We start from the raw sequence: 20,419 nt of genomic DNA, 5'->3' as shown, positions 1-20,419 counted from the left end.
AGGATGTCATATTGGTGGCCAGGTATGGATATAGAAGTGGAGCGTGCAATTCGTGATTGTATCCCATGCACATTGAGCGATAAGTCCAAGAGCACACTGGTACAGCCTATGGTTTTAAGGAGACGTCCTTCAAATCTGTGGCAAGATATTGCCTTAGATATTCTGGGTCCAATTCACGCAAATGAGTCTCAGACTTTTGTGTTAGTGATAATTGACATGTTTTCACGTTGGCCTGAAGTTTTCTTTTTATCTAACATTGACTCGACTCACATTATTAAATGTTTGAGGAATTTGTTCTCCAAAGAGGGAATCCCTGAATCCATATTGATGGATAATGGAGTGCAATTGGTGTCAGATGAGATGAAGAGTTTTCTAGCATCTAAAGGTATTATACATAAGAAGTGCTCTCTTTACCATCCTGAGGCAAATGGAATGGTGGAGAGATTTAACAGAGTAGTTAAAGAGACAATTGCATTGTTAAATTCCATGTCTTTAAATTGGAAAGATGAAGTGCTAAGGAAAATTGAAGAGTACAGGTTGTCTCCTCATTCCACCACTGGTAAAACACCTTTTCTTTTGTTCCGAGGGAGAGTTCCCAATACAAATGTAGAACCTACTTGGGTTAATAGATATGAGTTGGGTAAAGGTAAAGAAAATAGGTGTAACAACAAAATGATTAAAAAAAAAAGAAGAAGAGAAAGGTGAATTAAGAAAATGCTATTTTGATGAGAAAAAGCGGTAAAAACAACCAAAGTTGCAGTTGGTGACTTGGTGATGATCAAACGTCCTGGCTTGGTGGGGAATTCTGTTGCAAAATTTATGAAACCCATGAAAGTCATTAAGGTATTCAAAAATGCTATAAAGACTCAAGATCATAGAATTTGGAACTTGAACAGAGAAGTGGTAATACAATGAAGAGTGGATGGGTGCCACAATGAATGTAATGATAATGTTCACCCAAAGACACCTGAAGGTGGCACGAATCGTGCTTCATCTAGGGTTTGTAAGAAACCTTCTTATCTTTTAGACTATGATTAAAGTATTTCCTTTATCTTCTGGTCTATAGGAATATGGTACTATTGTAAATTAATTTTGTTTAACGAAGGGAGGTGTGTAGTATGTCATGAGCATGGCATACACTTGCAAGAGCCTCATCCTACAATTGGATGATAGCTCAAGTAGTGTCATCTGTGATGTCACTGAATCCTAGGTGGGGAGATTTGTATGTAAACTAGAGGAGTTGCTGTTTGTGCCAGCTTCTGTATGGATGGGATCTCTATGGATTAAACTTGCTTCAATCAACCTGTCTGTATCCTGGTTTCTTTAAGCAGGAATGTTTCAAATCTCTTACATTTGCTTCTGTCTATTGTTTGTTGCAGCAAACATGTTTTATACTAGAATGACTCTGGTTCACAAAATACTTATTGAAAACATCCCCAACGTTTATTTTGTGTATCTCTGAGACTCAGTGAGCACGATTGACTGAGCGAAAAATACTGTACTGTTTCCACCAACCATGAAAGGTGAAGGATTGTCATGTTCAATGATTGCCAGAAACTATTCTTGGTAGGGTTCGGAGGCTTATAGTGGCACTGTGAGCTAGCTGGTCTATCGGCTGACATATCCTGTAGGGGTGTCAGGAATCAGTCTAGACACCAATCCCTCAGTTTATGTTGTCCAACGAATGTGCAGATCCTATGTATTTGTAGAAACTACACGACAGGGGTAAAGTGATCAGAGTTCTAAGCCAACAAAAGGAATCGGCAATAAACGGGAGGTAAGCAGGCAAAAAGTCTGGGCTTAGACCACTCGAAGGATGGCAAGTCTAACAGACAGCTCAAGGATTTTGGGGACCCTGGGGCAAAAACATTTTTGGGGCCCTTGTTCGGAACAGCAATGAGTTTATGATCCAATTTCAGCTCTTTCATGCCCAAATTCTTAATGTGCTGACATCTAATATCCTGGAATAGTGACCTGTGTTTTCAATATTGTAACACAACAGCAGCTCACTATGGTTACTGCAAATAATCTCTATGACCCCCTCCCAATTCTTATATGTGATGTCCTGTTTGGATATGAAAATAATCTTTGTTTATAGATGTTGCATGAAACATAAATACAGCATTTCTCTGCAAAATATCTGTAATAGACTCTCAGTCATCACATACATTAAAAATAAATTAAAGAAAAATGGTATTTAAAACAAGGCATTTAAAACAATCTGTTTATGTATTATTTGAGGTCATCAGAGCAAGGCTGTCTGCAAAAAAGAGCTGAGTGTATCCCAGAACCCCTGAAAGGCTGGGCCCCTGGTCCAGAGCCCATTTTGCACATGCCTTAAAACGTCTCAGCGGAAAGAGTGAGATATAGGCACAGAGAGTGTCTGGTAGTTAATGAAAGAGGCATGAGTTCAAGAGCTTCTGAGCATACTCTGGGTCCTTTCACATATTTTTCAAATTAAGGACTAAGTACAGTGCATCGAAAAATGAGCAGTGCATGACCGGTTTGCATACGTACTTTAGATATCTCCTGGTCAACAGAACTGCTCCAACTGCTGCTGCCAACACTGCAACCAAAGCTCCGGTGATGAGAGAGACAGTTGAAGAGCTGTTACTCGCTGGAGAGAAAATGAGAGTACTAGAGTTAAACACATACACAAAACGCCTTTGTGGAATTCAGCAGCACAATCGGGATATAACACAACGTCATCGCAGCTATTTTAACAATACAGGCATCTTCTGACCAGACACAAGATGCTTCTTGTAGGAGTTAGAATGATGAACATACAGTGGGTAAGATGTTCTCGTTTAATAGAAATCTCCAACATGTACCAGCATATTTATAAGTTATGGTGAAGAAGGCGCTGCTGGTTCAAAACAAGGACCCTTCCTTCTAGTCAGAGTAAGGACATTAGACACCCAAGATAATCCCTGCTCACCCCCTTGGCAGTTTGGCACAAACAGTCAGGCCTATATCAGAGGCATTGTGTACAGTATTTCTACATAACACACAGAGTAACACAGTGAAAACTCTACAAATGGACACCACATAAGTTTAGAAAAAGAAAGAATCTTTATCTAAACCAAACAAGAGCAAAACGATAAAAATCCAACATACACACCTCAAAATATGGATATTAAGAGGTTTTAAGCAGCTCTGACCATAGAACTCTATGGATGCATGATGTTTACACAAAGTACCTCAAATGTGTCGAAATCTGCAAGATGAAACAGCCACTGAGGAGGGAGGCGCCGGAAAGCACAGCGATGGGTCGGTGCCTGAGTCTTTGGCGGGGATGTGCGACAGTTCTGCAGTACGCAGGAGAAGTGATGTGTCGAAGTCCGACTGTAGGGGGAAGTGATGTGTTGATTCCAAGACAGTTCTGGTCTGCGGGTGCTGTGTCGGAGCGATGAGTGGAAATCTGGGACATGCTAAGGATCTATGCGGCGGTGACAAACAGGCGCTGCATCGATTTCTTTTGCAACAGTCCCAAGATTTGTCAATTCTTTGAGCCGCACAGCAGGGCCTGCAACGGAGTCAGTGCGGGAATCTCGGACTTCAGAGACAGCACATTGGACACATGCAGCAGCAGTTTATTTGGCAGCAGACAGACGCTCCATTGATTATTTCATCTGCACAGTGGCGGTGTGTGGAAATGTCTCCCGCACACCGGTGCTGCATCGCATAAACAGGCTCTGCCAGGGTGATTCATTGATTTTGATGGTTTCTTGAATCTCTTAAGCAGAACCAATCTCCAAGGGCCCGCAATTGGCACCACAATGCAGATCAGAACTCCCAGCAGTGGAGTTGAAGGATGCTGCAGGTGAAGTCTTTGTGTTCCTGAGACTTCTTAACAGGAGGCAAGCTCTACATCAAGTCCTTGGAGACTCTTCTCAAGCAGGATAAATAGCAAAGTACAGCGTTTGTCATCTCCAACGCAGAGCCAGCAACTGAAGGCCAACCCAGCAAAGCAATACTTAGCAAAGGGCCAGTACTGCTCCTTACAGCTCTTCAGCTCTTTTACTTGGCAGAGGTTCCTCTTGATCCAAAAGTGTTCTAAAGTTCTGGGGTAAGAGCCCCACTACTTATACTATTTTCAGCCTCTGATGTATGCAGGCTTCAAAGTAAGTCTTGCTTGCTTAGGAGAACCAGTTCTGTCCTCCCTGGTCCAGCCACACTACAGTGGGTGGCGACAGCATTGTGAAAGGCAGACACAGCCCTTTTCAGGTGTCAGCGACAACTCCTCCCACCACTCTCACTCAGGAACTCCCATCACGATATGCAGGACACACCTCAACTCCCTTTGTGTGACTCTTTAGAGTAAATGCACAAACCAGCCCCTGTATGACTAAACCAGACGTTGATTTCAGAGTCAGGCAGGGACACAGAATGGTAAAACAAGAAAATGCCCACTTTCTAAAAGGAAACATCATGTGGATATGAAGATGCACACCTTCCCTTCATTTATTACGTAATTTAAACCATTGCCTCTTTCTTTGTAGTGCGTGCAGACAGTGGCAATGAACCATCCAATCTCACTGTTAATGAAAAATCAGGCACAGGATGCAGCATTTGCGCACCCAACTGTCACACTGCCACTTTTTTAATTTTTGTAATTTCTTTCAAATTCCTCTTTATATCATTCCATTGTTTCATATCTTTTTCTACATATTGAATCATCACAGAGACATCAATGTTGCCTTTGAATGCTTTATTCACCAGTTTCACGTGTCTCCTGTTGCCAATCCAGGCTTTTCACAGCGACATGTTAGGTCAACCATACTTCCAAAACATGAACTCATTCCATTACCCAATGCATTTTGAGCCATGCGGCTCATCGTCAGGGGTTCACTAAAACAAATAAAAACACGACTGAAATGGCGGCATTATTGCTGACATGTTATTTTCAACTAATCACTTACTGACCCAACATCCCCACCCACAATATTACTCCCTATCCGAACCTCATCATTACTGTAGGAGAGTAGGATCTGCTTCACATGTTTACTCCCACTTTTTGCTGGTGTTTCACTGTTTTTCGACTTCAGTCTGGCTGGGACCCTGCTATTCAGGGCCCCAGCCTAGCTGCTTCCTCTCTAAATGGATTGCATGTACTTTAGGTACACTCCAAATTGGATTCTGGGGTACCCTTGTGAGTCCCTAGTATATGGTAGACTATGTACCCAGGGCATGGGTACCCCAGAGGCTTACCAGGGGCTGAAGCATGTATTATGCCACCCCTGGAAAACCATGAAAAATGACACCACAGGTCTGCTACTGCAGCCTGGGTAAGGTGGTGCATCCACCCCTTATTGAGGTATAAGTTCACTATACCTCACATATCACTGCACATGGTAACCTATCAGTCACCCCTATGGCAGGCCTTATCAATCGCTTCGAAGGCAGGGTGCTTAGTTATATGTGAGAGGGTGCCCAGGCATGAGCTGAGCCCCTCTGCAGCCTTCGTAATCTCTTCTCCGGGGTTGTCAGTGGTGCAGCCTGACCATATACTCTTAAGTGCATTATATCTTAAACGGTTAATGCTAACTTTGGACTGACTGCACGGAAACATGTCGTGTTTTGTGTCAAACACCTTGGAATCATACAACCACATCAGTTGTTGATGTGAGGATATGATCCCACCCTTCTAGAGGGAGAGACATGACAGTGCTGGTACACCCGGTAGAAATCTAGTAGAGCCCTGGCATCACAAAATGGATGTTGCAGCCACAGGCATGGGTCTGGCCTCCTGCTGCTAACCGAAACTCCAGCAGGGGAGGCCTGGACAATAGGTTTCCTTTTTTAAATTTTTTTTTTTATTTGTCAATGATTAGGTAATACATAGTACAATCAAATACATCAGAACAGTATCAATACCGCATGCCGCCAATATCAATTTTTTTTTCACAGATAAGGTATTTAAACTAGGAGCACATAGGAAGAGATAAGTACAGAGATACATTCTAGAACATCACCCTCTTATTTACACCACATAAAGTATCCTAGAGTTTCCAAGAGGCTATCTAAAGCCAAGACCCCCATATTTTATTGCATTTAACAACTGAGTGTATGCCTCTTGACTTAGCCAGTGCCTGTTCCATATCATGTGTCAGTTGGACCAAGAGCCACCAATCCATGACATTTGCAGGCTTTGGCGATATCCATTCTCGAGCAATGATCAGCCTTGCAGAGACTAACAAAATAGTTAATAGACCGCTACTTTTAGATCCAATGTTACTACGGCCCAGCATAATTTCCCCTACTGTCAGGGGTATTTCTAACCCCAATTTCTGATGGATAATATTCTGAACTTCCTGCCAAAAAGTTTTCAGCTCCAAACATATGTTTGATATCTGCCTTATACATATCACACCTTTGGCACTTCATCCTATCTGTAAATATATTGTTAACCGCCCACTTGGCTATCCTCTCAGATGTATAATAGAGAAGACAGATCGCCCGATGTTGATGCAATCTCAGATTAGTTGAATGCAACACCTCTTTTATAGTGCCCAATGCTTGTATTAAAGTACTAGCCCCGACAGGAATCTCCAATATTTGACTCCATTGATCAGCCAATCTTCCACAATCATCTGCTCTGTTGCTGCTCAGCCATTTATAAACCTCACTAATCATAGATTCCCTTACTTCATCATATATGAGTTGAAGTCTCTCGAAAGCGATAATACCATTATAATCGAAAAGATCACCTAAGCATCCTACTCCCAATCTGATCCAATTTTTCCCCACCGCATCGTGAAATATACTAGGTAAAGCAGGGTTAGAATACAGAGGGAATTTATCATGATATGGAGATATATTACCTTTATGCAAGATAGCCCGCCAGATATATATGCTGTCCCGAGCGGTCTTAAATGTAACCCTTTTAAAATAATTAGGGTCCATTATTCTATACAGAAACATTTTACTTTCTTCCCCCAACATAAATGTATGAAAAAATAAAGTACTCCCAGGATTAATCAGACTACGAAAGCGACCAAAAAAAGCTGACCAGAAATACATCTTGAAATCCGGTAGCTCCAAGCCTCCTCGGCCAAATGGTAGTTTTAATCTTTCTATCGTTCACCTAGATTTCTTGTATCCCCATATAAATCTACCAATTGCTCCTTCTAATAGTTTGAAAAAGGGGTTGGGGACCCGTAATGAAATAGAGCAAAAAAGATATAGAAACTTGGGCAGGATTTTCATTTTAATAATAATAATACGACCTATGATGCCTATCGGTAGCTTGTGCCAATTTTAAAATGATTTAATTGTATCCTTCAGCAGCTCCTCATAATTCAGAGTAATAATTTTCTCTATTTGTGCAGATATCCGCACCCCCAGATAAGTGATGACTGGACATACCCCCTGTATAACAGCTAACGGTTTATGATTAATTAATATTTGGGTCTTATTAATATTTAATTTATACCCTGATATCTGACCAAACCTGGCAGCAGCCGCTGTTAATTCCCCTAATGCTCGCCCTGGATCTGTAGAAAATACTGCCAGGTCATCCGCATAAGCGGTAACCTTTTAAGAAGTTGTTCCATTATTAAGAGCACTTATTCGGGGATTATTTTGTAGAGCACAGATGAATGGCTCTAAATATAGAGAAAATATTAGGGGAAAACAGATGATAGTAAACCTGAATATGCCAATTTAGCACTGGGCTTATCGTATAAGGCATGTACCCATTTTTTGAAGCGACTGCCGATCCCAAAGGCATCGATTACAGCCCAGAGAAACTCCCACCCCACTCGGTCAAATGCTTTCTCAGCGTCTAATAGAATCATACCGAGTGGGGTGGATGCAATACTGGCAACATCGAACACTGTCACTGCCATATTTACATGAGTAGTTGTATCTCTGTTTTGAATAAACCCATGTTGTTGGGGAGAAACCAGACTAGACATCACCGGAGCTAGCCGATTAGACAGTATTTTTGCAAATATTTTTGCATCAGTTGATGAGCGAAATCGGTCTATAAGACCCACATTCCTCTGCTGGTTTATCCTTTTTTAAGAAAAAGACAATTTTTGTCATGTTCCAGGAATCAGGGACTTGCCCATTAACACTGATAAACCCTATTGTATGGCTAAAAGGCTGCCTCAGATCATCCTTAAAGGTTTTATAAAATTCTAGGGGAAAAGAGTCTTCCCCCACAGCCTTGCCCGATGGTAGAGCCCAAATTGCCATTTCAATCGCCTCTCAACGTATCTCTACATCCAGAGACTCGGCGATCTCCTACCCTATACTTGTCAAGAAACATCCCTGAATATAATCCAGAATATCTGCCTGCCTTGGCTTTATTGTAGAACTATACAATACTTGATAATACCTCGCAAATTGCTCTACAATCTGCTGTGGGTGCTCATACAGTCTACCAGCAGGCCCCCTAATGGTTGTAATGTGGGCTTTAGCTCCGTCATCAGCTACTTTATAGGCCAAAATTTTGCCCAATTGTTTCCTTGTACTCATACTGTATCTGCCGATATTTATAATATTTAACCATGCTCTTCTCTTTAAGTGTTTTCTTCAGACCCAATCTAAGATTAATTAGCTCAAACCCAAATTGTTCTGACTCGCCCTCCCCCTTCAGAACTGCCTCCGCATGTAAATCTTCTGCCCTACGTATTGCAGAGGTTGTCTACTTCAGAATACCTTTATAAATGTTATTTTAGTGCCAGATATACTATTGAGTATGCCCCCTAATAACGTCTTTGAATGTATCCCACACCATGAGAGGAGTAGTAGACCCCGTACTCTCTTCAAAGAAGCTTTTGATTTGTTCCCGGGTGCTAGCGATATGATCCGCATCTGATAAAAGATATCTAGGGAATGAAAACAATCTTGGTGGCCTATTCTCTGTATTGACTTTAAAAGTAAGACGAATGGGATTGTGATCTGATGTTATTTTCGGGCATATATCTATTTCTGTAGACCATAATATTTGTGCAGACACCCAAGCCATATCTATTCTTGAATAGGATTTATGTGGGGCAGAAAAATAAATATACCCTGGTAAGCTTGGGTGCAATGCTCTCCAGGCATCACTTCTAGCCTGTAGTCGACCCAGTTCCCAGATTGCCCTTCGTGTTTTCCGCAACCTCTGAAATGCCCCCCTCCTTCTCGTATCAATCCCATAGTCCATAATACAATTAAAATCACCCATCACCACCCCATCCTCCTCCCAGTTCAAAAGTTCCATATTTATCTTTTCCACCACCGAAGGATCATCGTTGTTAGGGCCATACACAACACAGAACACATATTTCCTCTCTTTTATTATAAACTGTAAGATAGCCCAGCGACCTCCCTTAACCGATGTTGTCTTACCAACTGTTACCCTAAACCGTTTGTTCTTTAATATTGCAACTCCGCGTATGGAAACACTCTGAGTTGAACATACTATAACCTCGAACCCTAATTGTTTTAGCAATCCCCGGTCTTTATATGATAGATGTGTCTCTGTTAGCATAACCACACTAGGATTATGCATTTTTAGCTCTTCTACCACCAGTCGTTTTTTTATCCTGCTAATTAACCCTGCAACATTCCATGCTAGGCATTTAACCCCCTCCATATAAAATAAAATACCTACTCCTTTTAGTAGCCACCTTGCTTATCTGAATACTTTTATCATTACTTTCTACCCAATCATTGACCTTTTCTTCTTTAAACCCCCAACTCTCCCATCCCTCCCTCTACCCCAATCTCTGCTAAAGATTGGCCCTCCCCCCTTCCCCAGCATCTAGAAGGAGGAATCATCCCCTTTCTCAGAGCTGCTGTTAACTTTGACAGCCCACTAAGAGACCAGGTCACAAAGGTTCCAGAGGCTTCTAGTCTCCATGTTATTCAACACAAGAGAAAACAAGTCATAAAATAGAGGAAATCATGAATGAAATATTTTTATCATATACCACAATAAATCCCTTCCTCACAGAGACCAAAATGAAGAAAAAGCATTAATGTAGTAACTTCTGCTGTTTACCACTAATACGTTCTACTCTCGCATAGATAAGGGAGCAAGAATTTACTTTAGAAAGATATACCTTTTCCCCCTTTTAGCCTGTCCCCTCTTTCTGCCATCTACATAGCGCCTTTTTTGCCTCTGTTTCTGAAAAAAACATAAGATTGACCCCCACAAATTACTTTTAGTCGAGCCGGCTCTTGCAGATATGCCTGCACTCCAGCGGCTTTCATTGGGTTGATCAATTGCCTAAGCTGTCCATTGTTACCTTACAGCAGACGTAGGCGACCTTGGACCAGCTTTTAAATAAACAGCCTGCCTCAATAAAAAAATGCCAAAACAAATCAAGAAAGGTCTAGGGTACCGGCTGTCTTGTTTCTTTTGGACCATTGGCACCCTATGATCTCTTTGAATCCGTCAATCCCAATCCCAATCGCTAAAGTCAGGACACAATTTCTGCAGTTTTTGCACTATAAATGTTCTGGGGTCTGTGCCTTCTTGTCCTTCTGAAATGCCAAACATCTTTAAATTCTGTCTCCGCTGTCTATTCTCCAGATCTCCTAGCTTAAATTGCATCGCAGCCAAGACGTGATCGTGCTTCTCAGTTATGCTAACAGTTTTCGTAGCTGTTTCTTCCATGTCCGCCACTCGCTGTTGAAGTTCAGCAATCTCACCGGCCAGTGATCCTACTTTAGTAGTAACTTCTTTTAGAGACTGCTGGATGCCCTGGGTATCTAATCGAACCTGGGCGAAGAGCTCTCTAGTCTCTTCTCTTTGGTCTTTAAGATTCTGGAGAACCAGCGAGAGCATCTTAGTTTCAATTCCTTACTCCTCTTTACTTTCCAGATCGCCAGATAGTTGCTGCATGCTCGTTTCTCCCAGCGACATCATTGAAGCAGACCCAGGGCCAGATCCTAGGTCACCAGTGCCTTCAGCCACCAGCCCCATTCCTCACCTAGCTTCATCAATCATGTCAGTCTCTGATAGCCTTGATACCGTATTTTTGACCCCACCTTTTGCTTGTACCCATCGCCATATTGAGTTATCCGCTGTAGCTTCCTTTTCCGTTGTTTTGCCATCTCGTCTCCTGTTACATGATCTAGACCCCCAAAAGCTTTTTTCAGCTCCTTCACAGCTTTCAGTTTTTGATTCTGGCTTTGATGCTTCTTTTTAACAATTACTGTCCCTGGAGTTTTCTTTTGTTGGCCGACTATGACTTCATGCTGCAGCACAAAGGGGGTCTGGGTTTGGCTCTGCTCTTGTGCTTGGTCAGTGTCGATAACAGAAGCCAAAGATGAGGTACTCAAATCACCCAATATTAGTTCATTAGGCACAGTGGCAATTACAGGGGTAATAGGTCTTTTGGGGGTCCCAATATTACCAAGATTACCAAGGCTACCAGTCGTCTCAGGATTATTCTCACCATATGTAGATATTCTAGGCTCCGTTGCGGTCTCATTCTCTCTGCCGTTAAACTTAAGCGCCCCCGGTGTTCTCGGGGAATTCCGAACAGTCGCTGATTGAGCAGGGCTGATGAAGGGACAGCCCTGCTCAGCCCCTACTTCTATCGAGCCCTTATCCAGATCCAGGACCCTCTCATTATCTGAGACTTCCTTGGGCTGAGGTTGAGACTGAGGCTGAGACTGAGGCGATGCCTGCAAGTTATTTGGAACAGTGTGTCCTGAAAAAATAGAAATCATGCTACTGTGTTGCACCCCAATTGTCTGGTTCACCATATTTGCTAATATTTTGCCATTGTTAAGAGTATCAGCTTCCGCCACAATATCAGGGGAGAACAAATCCCTTGACTTCTTTGATTGCAAAAATTGCAGCACAGGTTTTCCCACCTTCCCCAGTCCAAAAGCCGAGTTGGGAGAGTCCGCCCTCTGCATTTCCACACCTTCGGCATCCATGTTACTATCCCAAGTCGCTGTTATACTCACCAGTGCTCTATTAGTAGCTCGAGTACTCCTGACAATCGCTTTTGGTGGGCCCATATCCCATTGAGATGAATACAGTTTAACCGCCGAGTGACCGTGGCGACCAGCTCGTAGGCTCTCTTGTGCTAGTCGTCGGGCAGCCAAACACTCGGCTACCCAAGTGTGCGGCAAGCGCCGAAAGCCGATCCTTAATGTCGCCTGCATTCAATTGTATTCAGCTGCACTCAGCTGCGCTCAGCTCCCCAGCGCCACCTCCAACTGCACAGATCGCCAGAGCCGGAAACCCAGCAAGCACCACCAAGCAGCACCACCAAGCAAAGATGTATCTGTCAGAAATTCCTGCCCAGTAGTCCACATCCACTTTGGGCTTGCCACTAGCCCGCCTGTCGCTTGCTGTTTTTTGCCGGTGCTTCTTTGCCAAGTTCGGCGTCTTCTCAGGGAGCATCTGTCCTCCCCGGGAAGACAAAAGCACAAAGCGCCAAGACTACGATGCTGCCCTCGTCAGTCCCCATCAGCACAGCGCAGCATGAGCCTCCACCAGCCACGGAAACCACCAGAACGCCAGCAAGTACCAAACAAGCAAGTATCTGTTCAAAGATACCGTCAGCAATTCCGTCACACTATTCCACTTCCATTTCGTGTTTTCGTGTTTACCGTATTGCTGTTTTTTTTACTTTGCCGGTCTTTTTACTGAGTTCGGCGTTTTTTTTATAATATTATCCTATCCTGCATGCGTTCGTGCCTTCATGCCCCTTCCACTGCCACATCTCTCCATCAGCAAATCCTGAGCCTCCTGAGCGCCTCCATGACCCGACTCTCCTAGATGGCGTCAATCCGCCATCTTGCTCCTCCCCCTACTACTGGCAACATTCCCAACATTCTGGACAATAGGGTTCCTGTCACAAGGAGGTGTAACCACCTCCCAGACAGGCTTATGTGTATTGGGGCTGGTTAGGAGCACTCTCTGAGTGCTTTGAAGTCCTGCACTGGGGGCACATTTGGCGTCCCTCTGCATAGTCCAGCTCAAACCGGTTCAGGGGCTTCCAGCCCCTGCTCTGGCGCGAAACTGGACAAAGGAAATGGGTGTAGCCACCCCTCTTTCCAAACCCTCCCATAGGTGGGTCCCTAGAGCTAATCCAACCCCTTCCTTAGGTATAAGTAAGGAACCTCTGTAACCAGAAATTTAGATATCCCTGGACGAAACTCTGAAGCTGAATCCTGGAACATCGCCGCTCTACTAAAGACTGTGATGAATACAGGCCCCAGCTAGGCCCGCAGGACACAAGGGTTCGCTCTCCTGTAATGGAATCTATAAGGAAGTTGGCACGGAAACTGCAAAGTACAAAGACAGCATTTATTAACCCTTAAGGGTGGTCCTACAATCCACGCAACACTCTTCAGTATTGCATAGAGTAGCACAAAGAACTTGCGTACACGGTCCCCTTTTATACATAATAGAGGGGCTCATAAGTGGGTGGATACAACATGAGGCCGAAGAACATTACCATTTATGGTCATTTTCGATACTGAATCAATATGTGGGCGGAGCTAACACACTCCTTGAGCCCGCGAAAACATGGTCAAGCAAGGCTAACCGATAACAGATGTGGTCAAGTCTGGGCATGTGCCAGATGGACAAAGGAGCTATTTATAGACTGTTACTAGGCAGATTACAAGAGCAACTAACACAGAGGTTGGACTCTTCTCGTGGTGAACACGTGGAAGCATAACAATACAAAATGGAGTCCGAACTTCGGTCAACATAACAGAGAAAACATGCTCTATAAGAGGGGAATTAATGTCTTTAGTAAATGCTTAATCACATCGTTGTTTCAATTTACAACAGACGACCCTTTCAGCATTTACTGAAGACATCCGGTTTGTTAGGATAATCGTCATATATGTCAATCGTCATCATTTCTTCAACTTCTTTAGCTAAACGTTTCTGGTGAGCAACATCGGCAATAGCTTTCTTATCAGGGATACAGATTGATACACATAATGAACAGAGTAAAGGACCACACTGAACGCAGATACAGCATGAAAACAGAACCGCTACAATAATGCAGAGACCAGTCAGAACCTTCCATCCCCAGGCAGTAATTAACGCCCAAAACCATCCAGAAAAGTACCAAGTGCCGTTTTCTGTATGGATCTCAGCTGCAATTTTATGCAGTTTATTGATGGCATTATAAACTGATGGCGTATGATCAGGGATGAACACACAACAGCTACTTCCAATAATTTTACATGCTCCTCCTCTGTCAGCTAGCATAACGTCTAATACCATACGATTCTGCAATGCAACAATTCTAGTAATTTGTAATTCCTCCGTAAGATTCCCAAGTGCAGCAGCAGTCTGATTTGTTACTGCTTCTACCACTCTTGTTAATCTTCGGATCTTCCTACTGTTCAGGGCAGCTCCAACAAAGAAAAACAATCCTAGGTTAAAATCAATATACTGCTGCAGACTCGTATCAGTCTGATCTACATCGTCAAGTGATAAAGTACGTTTATACCTATTTACAGTCACATTATTCAATAATTTCAGATCCTTATGATAAGATGCGGGAGCTAGGAATACAGGAGGTAATAGAAATGATACATAGCATACCCCAGACCACCCAGCCGGCAGACGGTAATAACCTTTATTTCCACACACAAAATACGTATTATGGGAGGCCAAGAAGGTACTATTATTCAACCCATCAATATTCAAAACAGTAATGCAATCACTAACACCAACAGGAATAAAACCCACACTCTGGACACACAGGTCCGCTTGAGCTTGTGCTACTTGAATTACAAACTTGTCCTTTCCCACAGTGTCTCTTGTGTTCGTAAAGATGTAGGGAATGGATTCATTGTCTGGTCGGTACTCTTCCCACTCCCAAATTGTCCCATTCGCTTGTGGATACCCATTTTTGTCTTGATGGCATTCTTTATTGAGTCTGAAGAGCAATCGTCCCACTGTTGGTTTCCGAGTAGCAAAAAGCAAGGTATACCATGCTCTACAAGAGCCATTATGAGAGAAAGGAAGTGGTATAAATGGCGTTCCTCCTTTCTTCTGATGAGCTGGCATCATCCCACATATCCAACAGTTCGTAGCGTTCGTAGCAACGTGGGTATGATGCAGCATCTGGATGAAAGTGTTATTCAAGTAAGATTGTCGATGCTTCAACTCTTGATACGGTAATGTATAAAAGTAGTGCTCCTCAGGCACCGGAGTTGTCAACACAAGAATCTTCCGAGCAGGAGTTACATCCTCCACGAACCATGTGGTTATCCCAACAATGGCTACTGTCAACATGAACCCTAATGCACAAAGGATTTTCTTTTTCTCCATGTCAAGGTAAAAATAAAACCCAATATCTTCCTGAAACTAAAAGTCTGTCAGAACTCTTCCCCTTGGGCAGCGGTTGATTTCTTCACCAGCGGGCCAAGACGGGTGTCGCTACACTAATGCAGGGCTGATCCCCCCCCCTTGCCTCATCGGCTCTCCGTTTCACTAACCCAAGGGCCGTTCTGACAGTATGTCCCGGTACTGGAAAACTCACTTCCTTGGTCGAAGATGATATCGCCTTCCTCCAGGAGTCGCGTGGTCCGGAAAGAGCTCCTCAGTGGCGTTTGGCTCCGCAGCACGGCCTGTCTCTGCAGCCAAGATTTCTCGTTGATCGGTCAGCACGGCAGGTTCCACCAATCCGGGCGGCACCTTCCTACAGTGCAGAGAGTGGATCCAATTCTTTCGGTTGGAGACTCGCACAGCCGTCCTCGTTGCGAGGAGGACCTGCTCAGGGCCCACCCATCTCGGTTCCAAGCTGTTCGTCCTGTCGAAAACTTTCACCATCACGTGGTCCCCAGGCCGGAGACCATGTCCTTCACCGGTAGACCGATCAGGGAGCGCCTCTCGGACCTGTTGATGGATAGAAACCAAGTTATCCGTTAACTGTGCCAGATAATCGCTCATCATTACACAAGGTACATCATACACAGCCTTAGGTCTTGGTGGACCCCAAATATTCATTGGGCGTCCGAAAACGATTTCATAAGGTGTAAGGCCAGTTTGAGAGTGTGGTACCGATCTAATTGACAATAACGCCAGTGGCAGAGCGTCTGGCCAAGTCAAAGACGTTGAAGCTTGAATTTTAGCGATCTTAAGCTTCAGTGTACCATTATACTTCTCAACTAGGCCTGCAGACTGAGGGTGAAACACGGCGTGGAACTTCTGAGTGATGCCTAGGCCCTTCAAGACATACTTTATAACATCCGCTACAAAGTGAGGGCCATTATCACTCCACAGAAGTCTACAGACGCCATATCGAGGGAAGAACTCTTTCAGCAGCAGCTTCGCAGTAGTCATTGCAGTATTGTCTTTCGTAGGGTACGCTTCAACCCATTTGCTGAAAGCGCAGACCACTACTAGAACATACTTCAGATTATTACAGCGCTCAAGCTGGATATAATCCATCTGCAAAACCTCGAAGGGCGCAGTAGGTGTCACAAACCCTCCTGCTGGAGTTCGAGTACCCTTTCCTGGGTTATACCTCAGGCAGATCATACAGGTCTGCACCACCCTCTTCGCTGTGCTAGCAATCTCTGGATGCTCCCAGACTTGGGTAAGCAATTTCACAATTGCGGAAGCTCCAACATGTGCTAGCCCATGTGCCATCTGGACCATCGGCTGTACAAAAGCCGTGGGTAATTTCCATCTATCCATCTGCTTATTTCTCCAGCAACCCTCATCATCCAATTCTCCCTCACTAGCCCATTGTTCCCGCTCTTTGTCAGAAGCGGTCCTTTGCATTTCTCGCACTTCCTCCTTCGCATCATGCCATCTTTCCACCTGCGACTTTACTACATACACGGCAGTAGTACCGGGCTGCATCGCAGTCTCCCGTGCTACTCGATCTGCCAACGCATTCCCTTCTCCAACTTTATCAACTACTTTCCTGTGGGCGCTACACTTAACGATGGCAATTTTCTTTGGGTATGTCAATGCGGTTAAAAGATTATGAACTAACTCTCCATGCATTATCTGTACTCCATGTGACGTCAAAAACCCTCTCTCCTTCCAGAGTAGGCCGAAGTCATGCGCTACTCCGAAGGCATAGCGGCTATCTGTATAAACATTCACACATAGTCCTGTACTGAGCTCACATGCTCGTGTTAATGCTATCAGTTCCGCTGCTTGAGCTGATTTCTGTGGTATGCGTGCTGTCTCCACTATCGTTTGCAATGTGGTAATCGCATATGCTGCTGAAGTCGTACCATCTGGTAGCTTCAGACAGGATCCATCCACCCACAGTTCTCCATCTACATCTGGAAAGGGCGTATCCTGGAGATCAATACGACCCTTTGTTTGTTCCTCAGTCACGAGAATACAATCATGCGCTTTCCGCGCCTCAGGCTGGGTTTCGGGGTATGGCAACAATGTTGCCGGGTTTAACGTTACGCACCTTTTTAACGTAATATGAGGAGCCAAAAGTGTCAACTCATATCCCGTTAAACGGGCGCTGGTCAAATGCTGCGTCTTCGTTTGATTGAGCAGGGCATCGACAGCATGGGGGACTAATACCAACAACTTATGAGATAACACAATTCCCTCACTTTGGCGTATTGACACAGCTGTCGCCGCAACCGAGCGAAAACACCCCGGTAATGCTCGGGCGACAGGATCAAGTACAGCCGAAAAATATGCACAAGGGCGCTGCTTATCGCCGTGCATCTGCACTAAAACTGACAATGCACATCCATCTTTCTCATGCACATACAACGAAAAGGGTTTTGCATAATCAGGGGTCCCTAACACTGGTGCTGAACAAAGGGCCTGTCGTAGTTGCTGAAAAGCAGTATCACACTCATCTGACCAAGGGATTGGGATAGGCGTATCCTTTGTCAAGAGGGCTAATAATGGCTTAGCTATGTGCGAAAACCCCAATATCCACTGTCTACAAAAAGAAACAAGACCCAGAAATGCACGCACATCCTTCTGTGTGGACGGTCTCGGTGTATCCAGAATTACTTGGATACGATCCGGTGTGAGTGCACGTCCCTCCTTAGACAAAAGGTGACCCAAATAAGTCACCTTTGGTCTACAGAATTGCAATTTCTTCCTAGATACCTTATGATTGTGGGATGCTAAAAAGGAAAGTAAGGATAACGTACTTTTTTCACACAACTCCAGGGTGTCAGCCGCCAGCAAGATGTCATCGACATATTGAATGAGGGCGACACCCTCGAGCAGAGCAAAGGAATCCAATTGTCGTTTCAAAGCCTGACTGTAAATGCTAGGGCTTTCTGTGTAGCCCTGGGGGATCCTACAAAAACGATAAGATCTATTATTTAATGTAAACCCAAAAAGATATCGGCTATCAGGGTGAATGGGAATGGAAAAGAAGGCATTCTTCAAATCGATCACGGAGAACATAGTCGCCGTAGGTGGTACCAAAGTAAGCAACGTCGTGATATCGGAAACCACTGGGTACTGAGGTATCACGATCTTGTTCACTTCTCTCAAATCAATTATAAACCGATAAACTCTGGCATCCGTATCCTTTTTCAGTATGGGAAGAATCGGACTGTTACAAATGTTGTAGGGGGCTTCCTCCACTACCCCTACCGCCATCAAATCCTGCACTATCTGTATGAGAGCCTCCTCACCTTCCTGGGAAATACGGTATTGAGGAAGGCGTGGTAACACCGCCCCCTCCTGGACGCTAATGTGGACCGGTAGAATCACCATTTGTCCCACATCAGTATCCGAAGTTGCCCACAAAGCACGAGGGAGGGTAGCTAACAGCGCATCCTCTGACATCGCACACATCCGTTCTGATCGAGGGTAATTGTCATTCAATATTACCCGTACACCAGCAGGGGAGCAACGGATCGTAGCCCTAAAATGCTTTAACATATCAAGACCCATAATGTTGTCCGGTGTGTACGGGGCAAGCAGAAACGGACAGGGTGCAGAAAAAGAATCAACCTTAAACATGAGGGGCTGTGAAAGAGGGCTTCGGGAGAGTGTACCGTCAAACCCTACCGATGTGACCATTAAGCCGGATGGGGGAGCCCCCGGAACCAATTGCTTAGACAGTGCACTACGTGTCGCTCCTGTATCCACTAGGAACTGATCAGTAGAGCCCAAAACCTCAGCCGATACATAAGGACCCTTCTGATCAACCGGCACCTCAACTGATTCTAACCCCCATCCAACGCATCCCTATGCATGCTGAGAGTCATGGTACCCCGACCGGTCAATCCCCGACGCTTGGTACTGATGCTGGCGATCAAAAACGTTTGATCTATCGCGGTGCTGCCCAGCAGAGTCAAAACGAGCCTGTTCGTTAGAATTCCCTCTAAAGTTCGAGAAACCCCCTCTACCTCGCGGGCCACCATAGGTATGCCCCTGACGCGATGCATGCAACACCGGGCAGTCCCTAGCCCAATGACCCGATTGCTTACAATACGCACATTGGTTCCTATTTAAATCAGATCGGCCCGAGGGAGGACCATAAGATCCTCCCCTACCTCTATTACTACCCCGCCGGGGCGGGCCATAGACTTGTGCCAACATCACCTTTGTTTTCAAATATTTCGCTTTCTTTTCCTCCTGGCCCTTTGCTTCTTGCTCCTGACGCTCATAATACTGGGCGATAGTCAGGAGGGCCGTCGGTGTAGCGGAGGACCAAGAACTTTCACTCGCTTTTAACCGGGCCGCAACTGCCGGCAGCAGATTAGCCACATATTTATCCGCAAAAAGGTGGCGGCCCGTATCGTCAGTAAGCGACTGGCCACTAAAATCATGAAACGTCTCCTCAAAGCGCGTAAAGAAGTCCGCAACTGACTCGTCAGCTTTCTGTTTACATGCAGCTAACATATTCCAGTCAATCTTTTTAGGGGGGATAATTGTCTTCAACTTAGCCACAATAGCAGCAGGGAGATCTAAAATATTCTGGGGCGGTTTCTGCGCAGGCTTCCGCTCCCTATCCTCATCCTCAAGGTCAGACCACCGGGCCTTAAAGGCAACTGTATCATCTACCTTTCGGACAGATCGCCACATATCCGGTGGTAGAATAAGGCCAAAGAACAAATCGATATCTGCTAAAGTCATAACGCAAGAATTCAAGGCCCCCTCGACTTCTTCGTAGAAGGCCGCTGGATTCTTGCGGGGGTCAGGCAGCGCATTCTTTAATGCCATCACATCAGCTCTATGCCACGGAGTATAAACCCAATTATACACAAAATATCCCTTAGCATCGGCGGAGGTAATGTCCGAGCTAGTCCCCGCTCCTTTAGGAGGAACATACAAAGGCGCCGCCTCGCGCATTGGCTTAGCATGCACTAGATCGCTCTTATCTGCTTGAGAGGTGGATGAGTGGCCTTCTGCGGTACACGAATCCGACTGCGTCTCCTCCCCTGCTCGTTGGCGCGCTTTTTCTCTATGGGCCAGCACCGCGTCCCGCAAGGCGAATAGCCGCCGAGCCGTATCAGGAGCCTTAGAGGG

General features: G+C 44.8%; 1 protein-coding gene across 3 annotated transcripts in view; it reads right to left on the bottom strand.

Moving 5' to 3' along the window:
* The window catches only part of LOC146809069 (sialic acid-binding Ig-like lectin 12), a 503,656-nt gene that overhangs the window by 52,781 nt on the left and 430,456 nt on the right, over nt 1–20,419 (bottom strand). For all 3 annotated transcript variants that reach the window (XM_085615877.1, XM_085615875.1, XM_085615876.1), the window contains one exon: nt 2,518–2,617. In XM_085615877.1, coding sequence (XP_085472003.1) covers nt 2,518–2,617 — 100 coding nt within the window. The remainder of the gene's footprint in view (nt 1–2,517; nt 2,618–20,419) is intronic.

The sequence above is a fragment of the Triturus cristatus genome, chromosome 7 (assembly GCF_964204655.1).
Source record: "Triturus cristatus chromosome 7, aTriCri1.1, whole genome shotgun sequence".
Classification (NCBI taxonomy): domain Eukaryota; kingdom Metazoa; phylum Chordata; class Amphibia; order Caudata; family Salamandridae; genus Triturus; species Triturus cristatus.
Note: the sequence above shows the minus strand (reverse complement) of the source record. Positions and strands in the feature narration are given on the sequence as shown.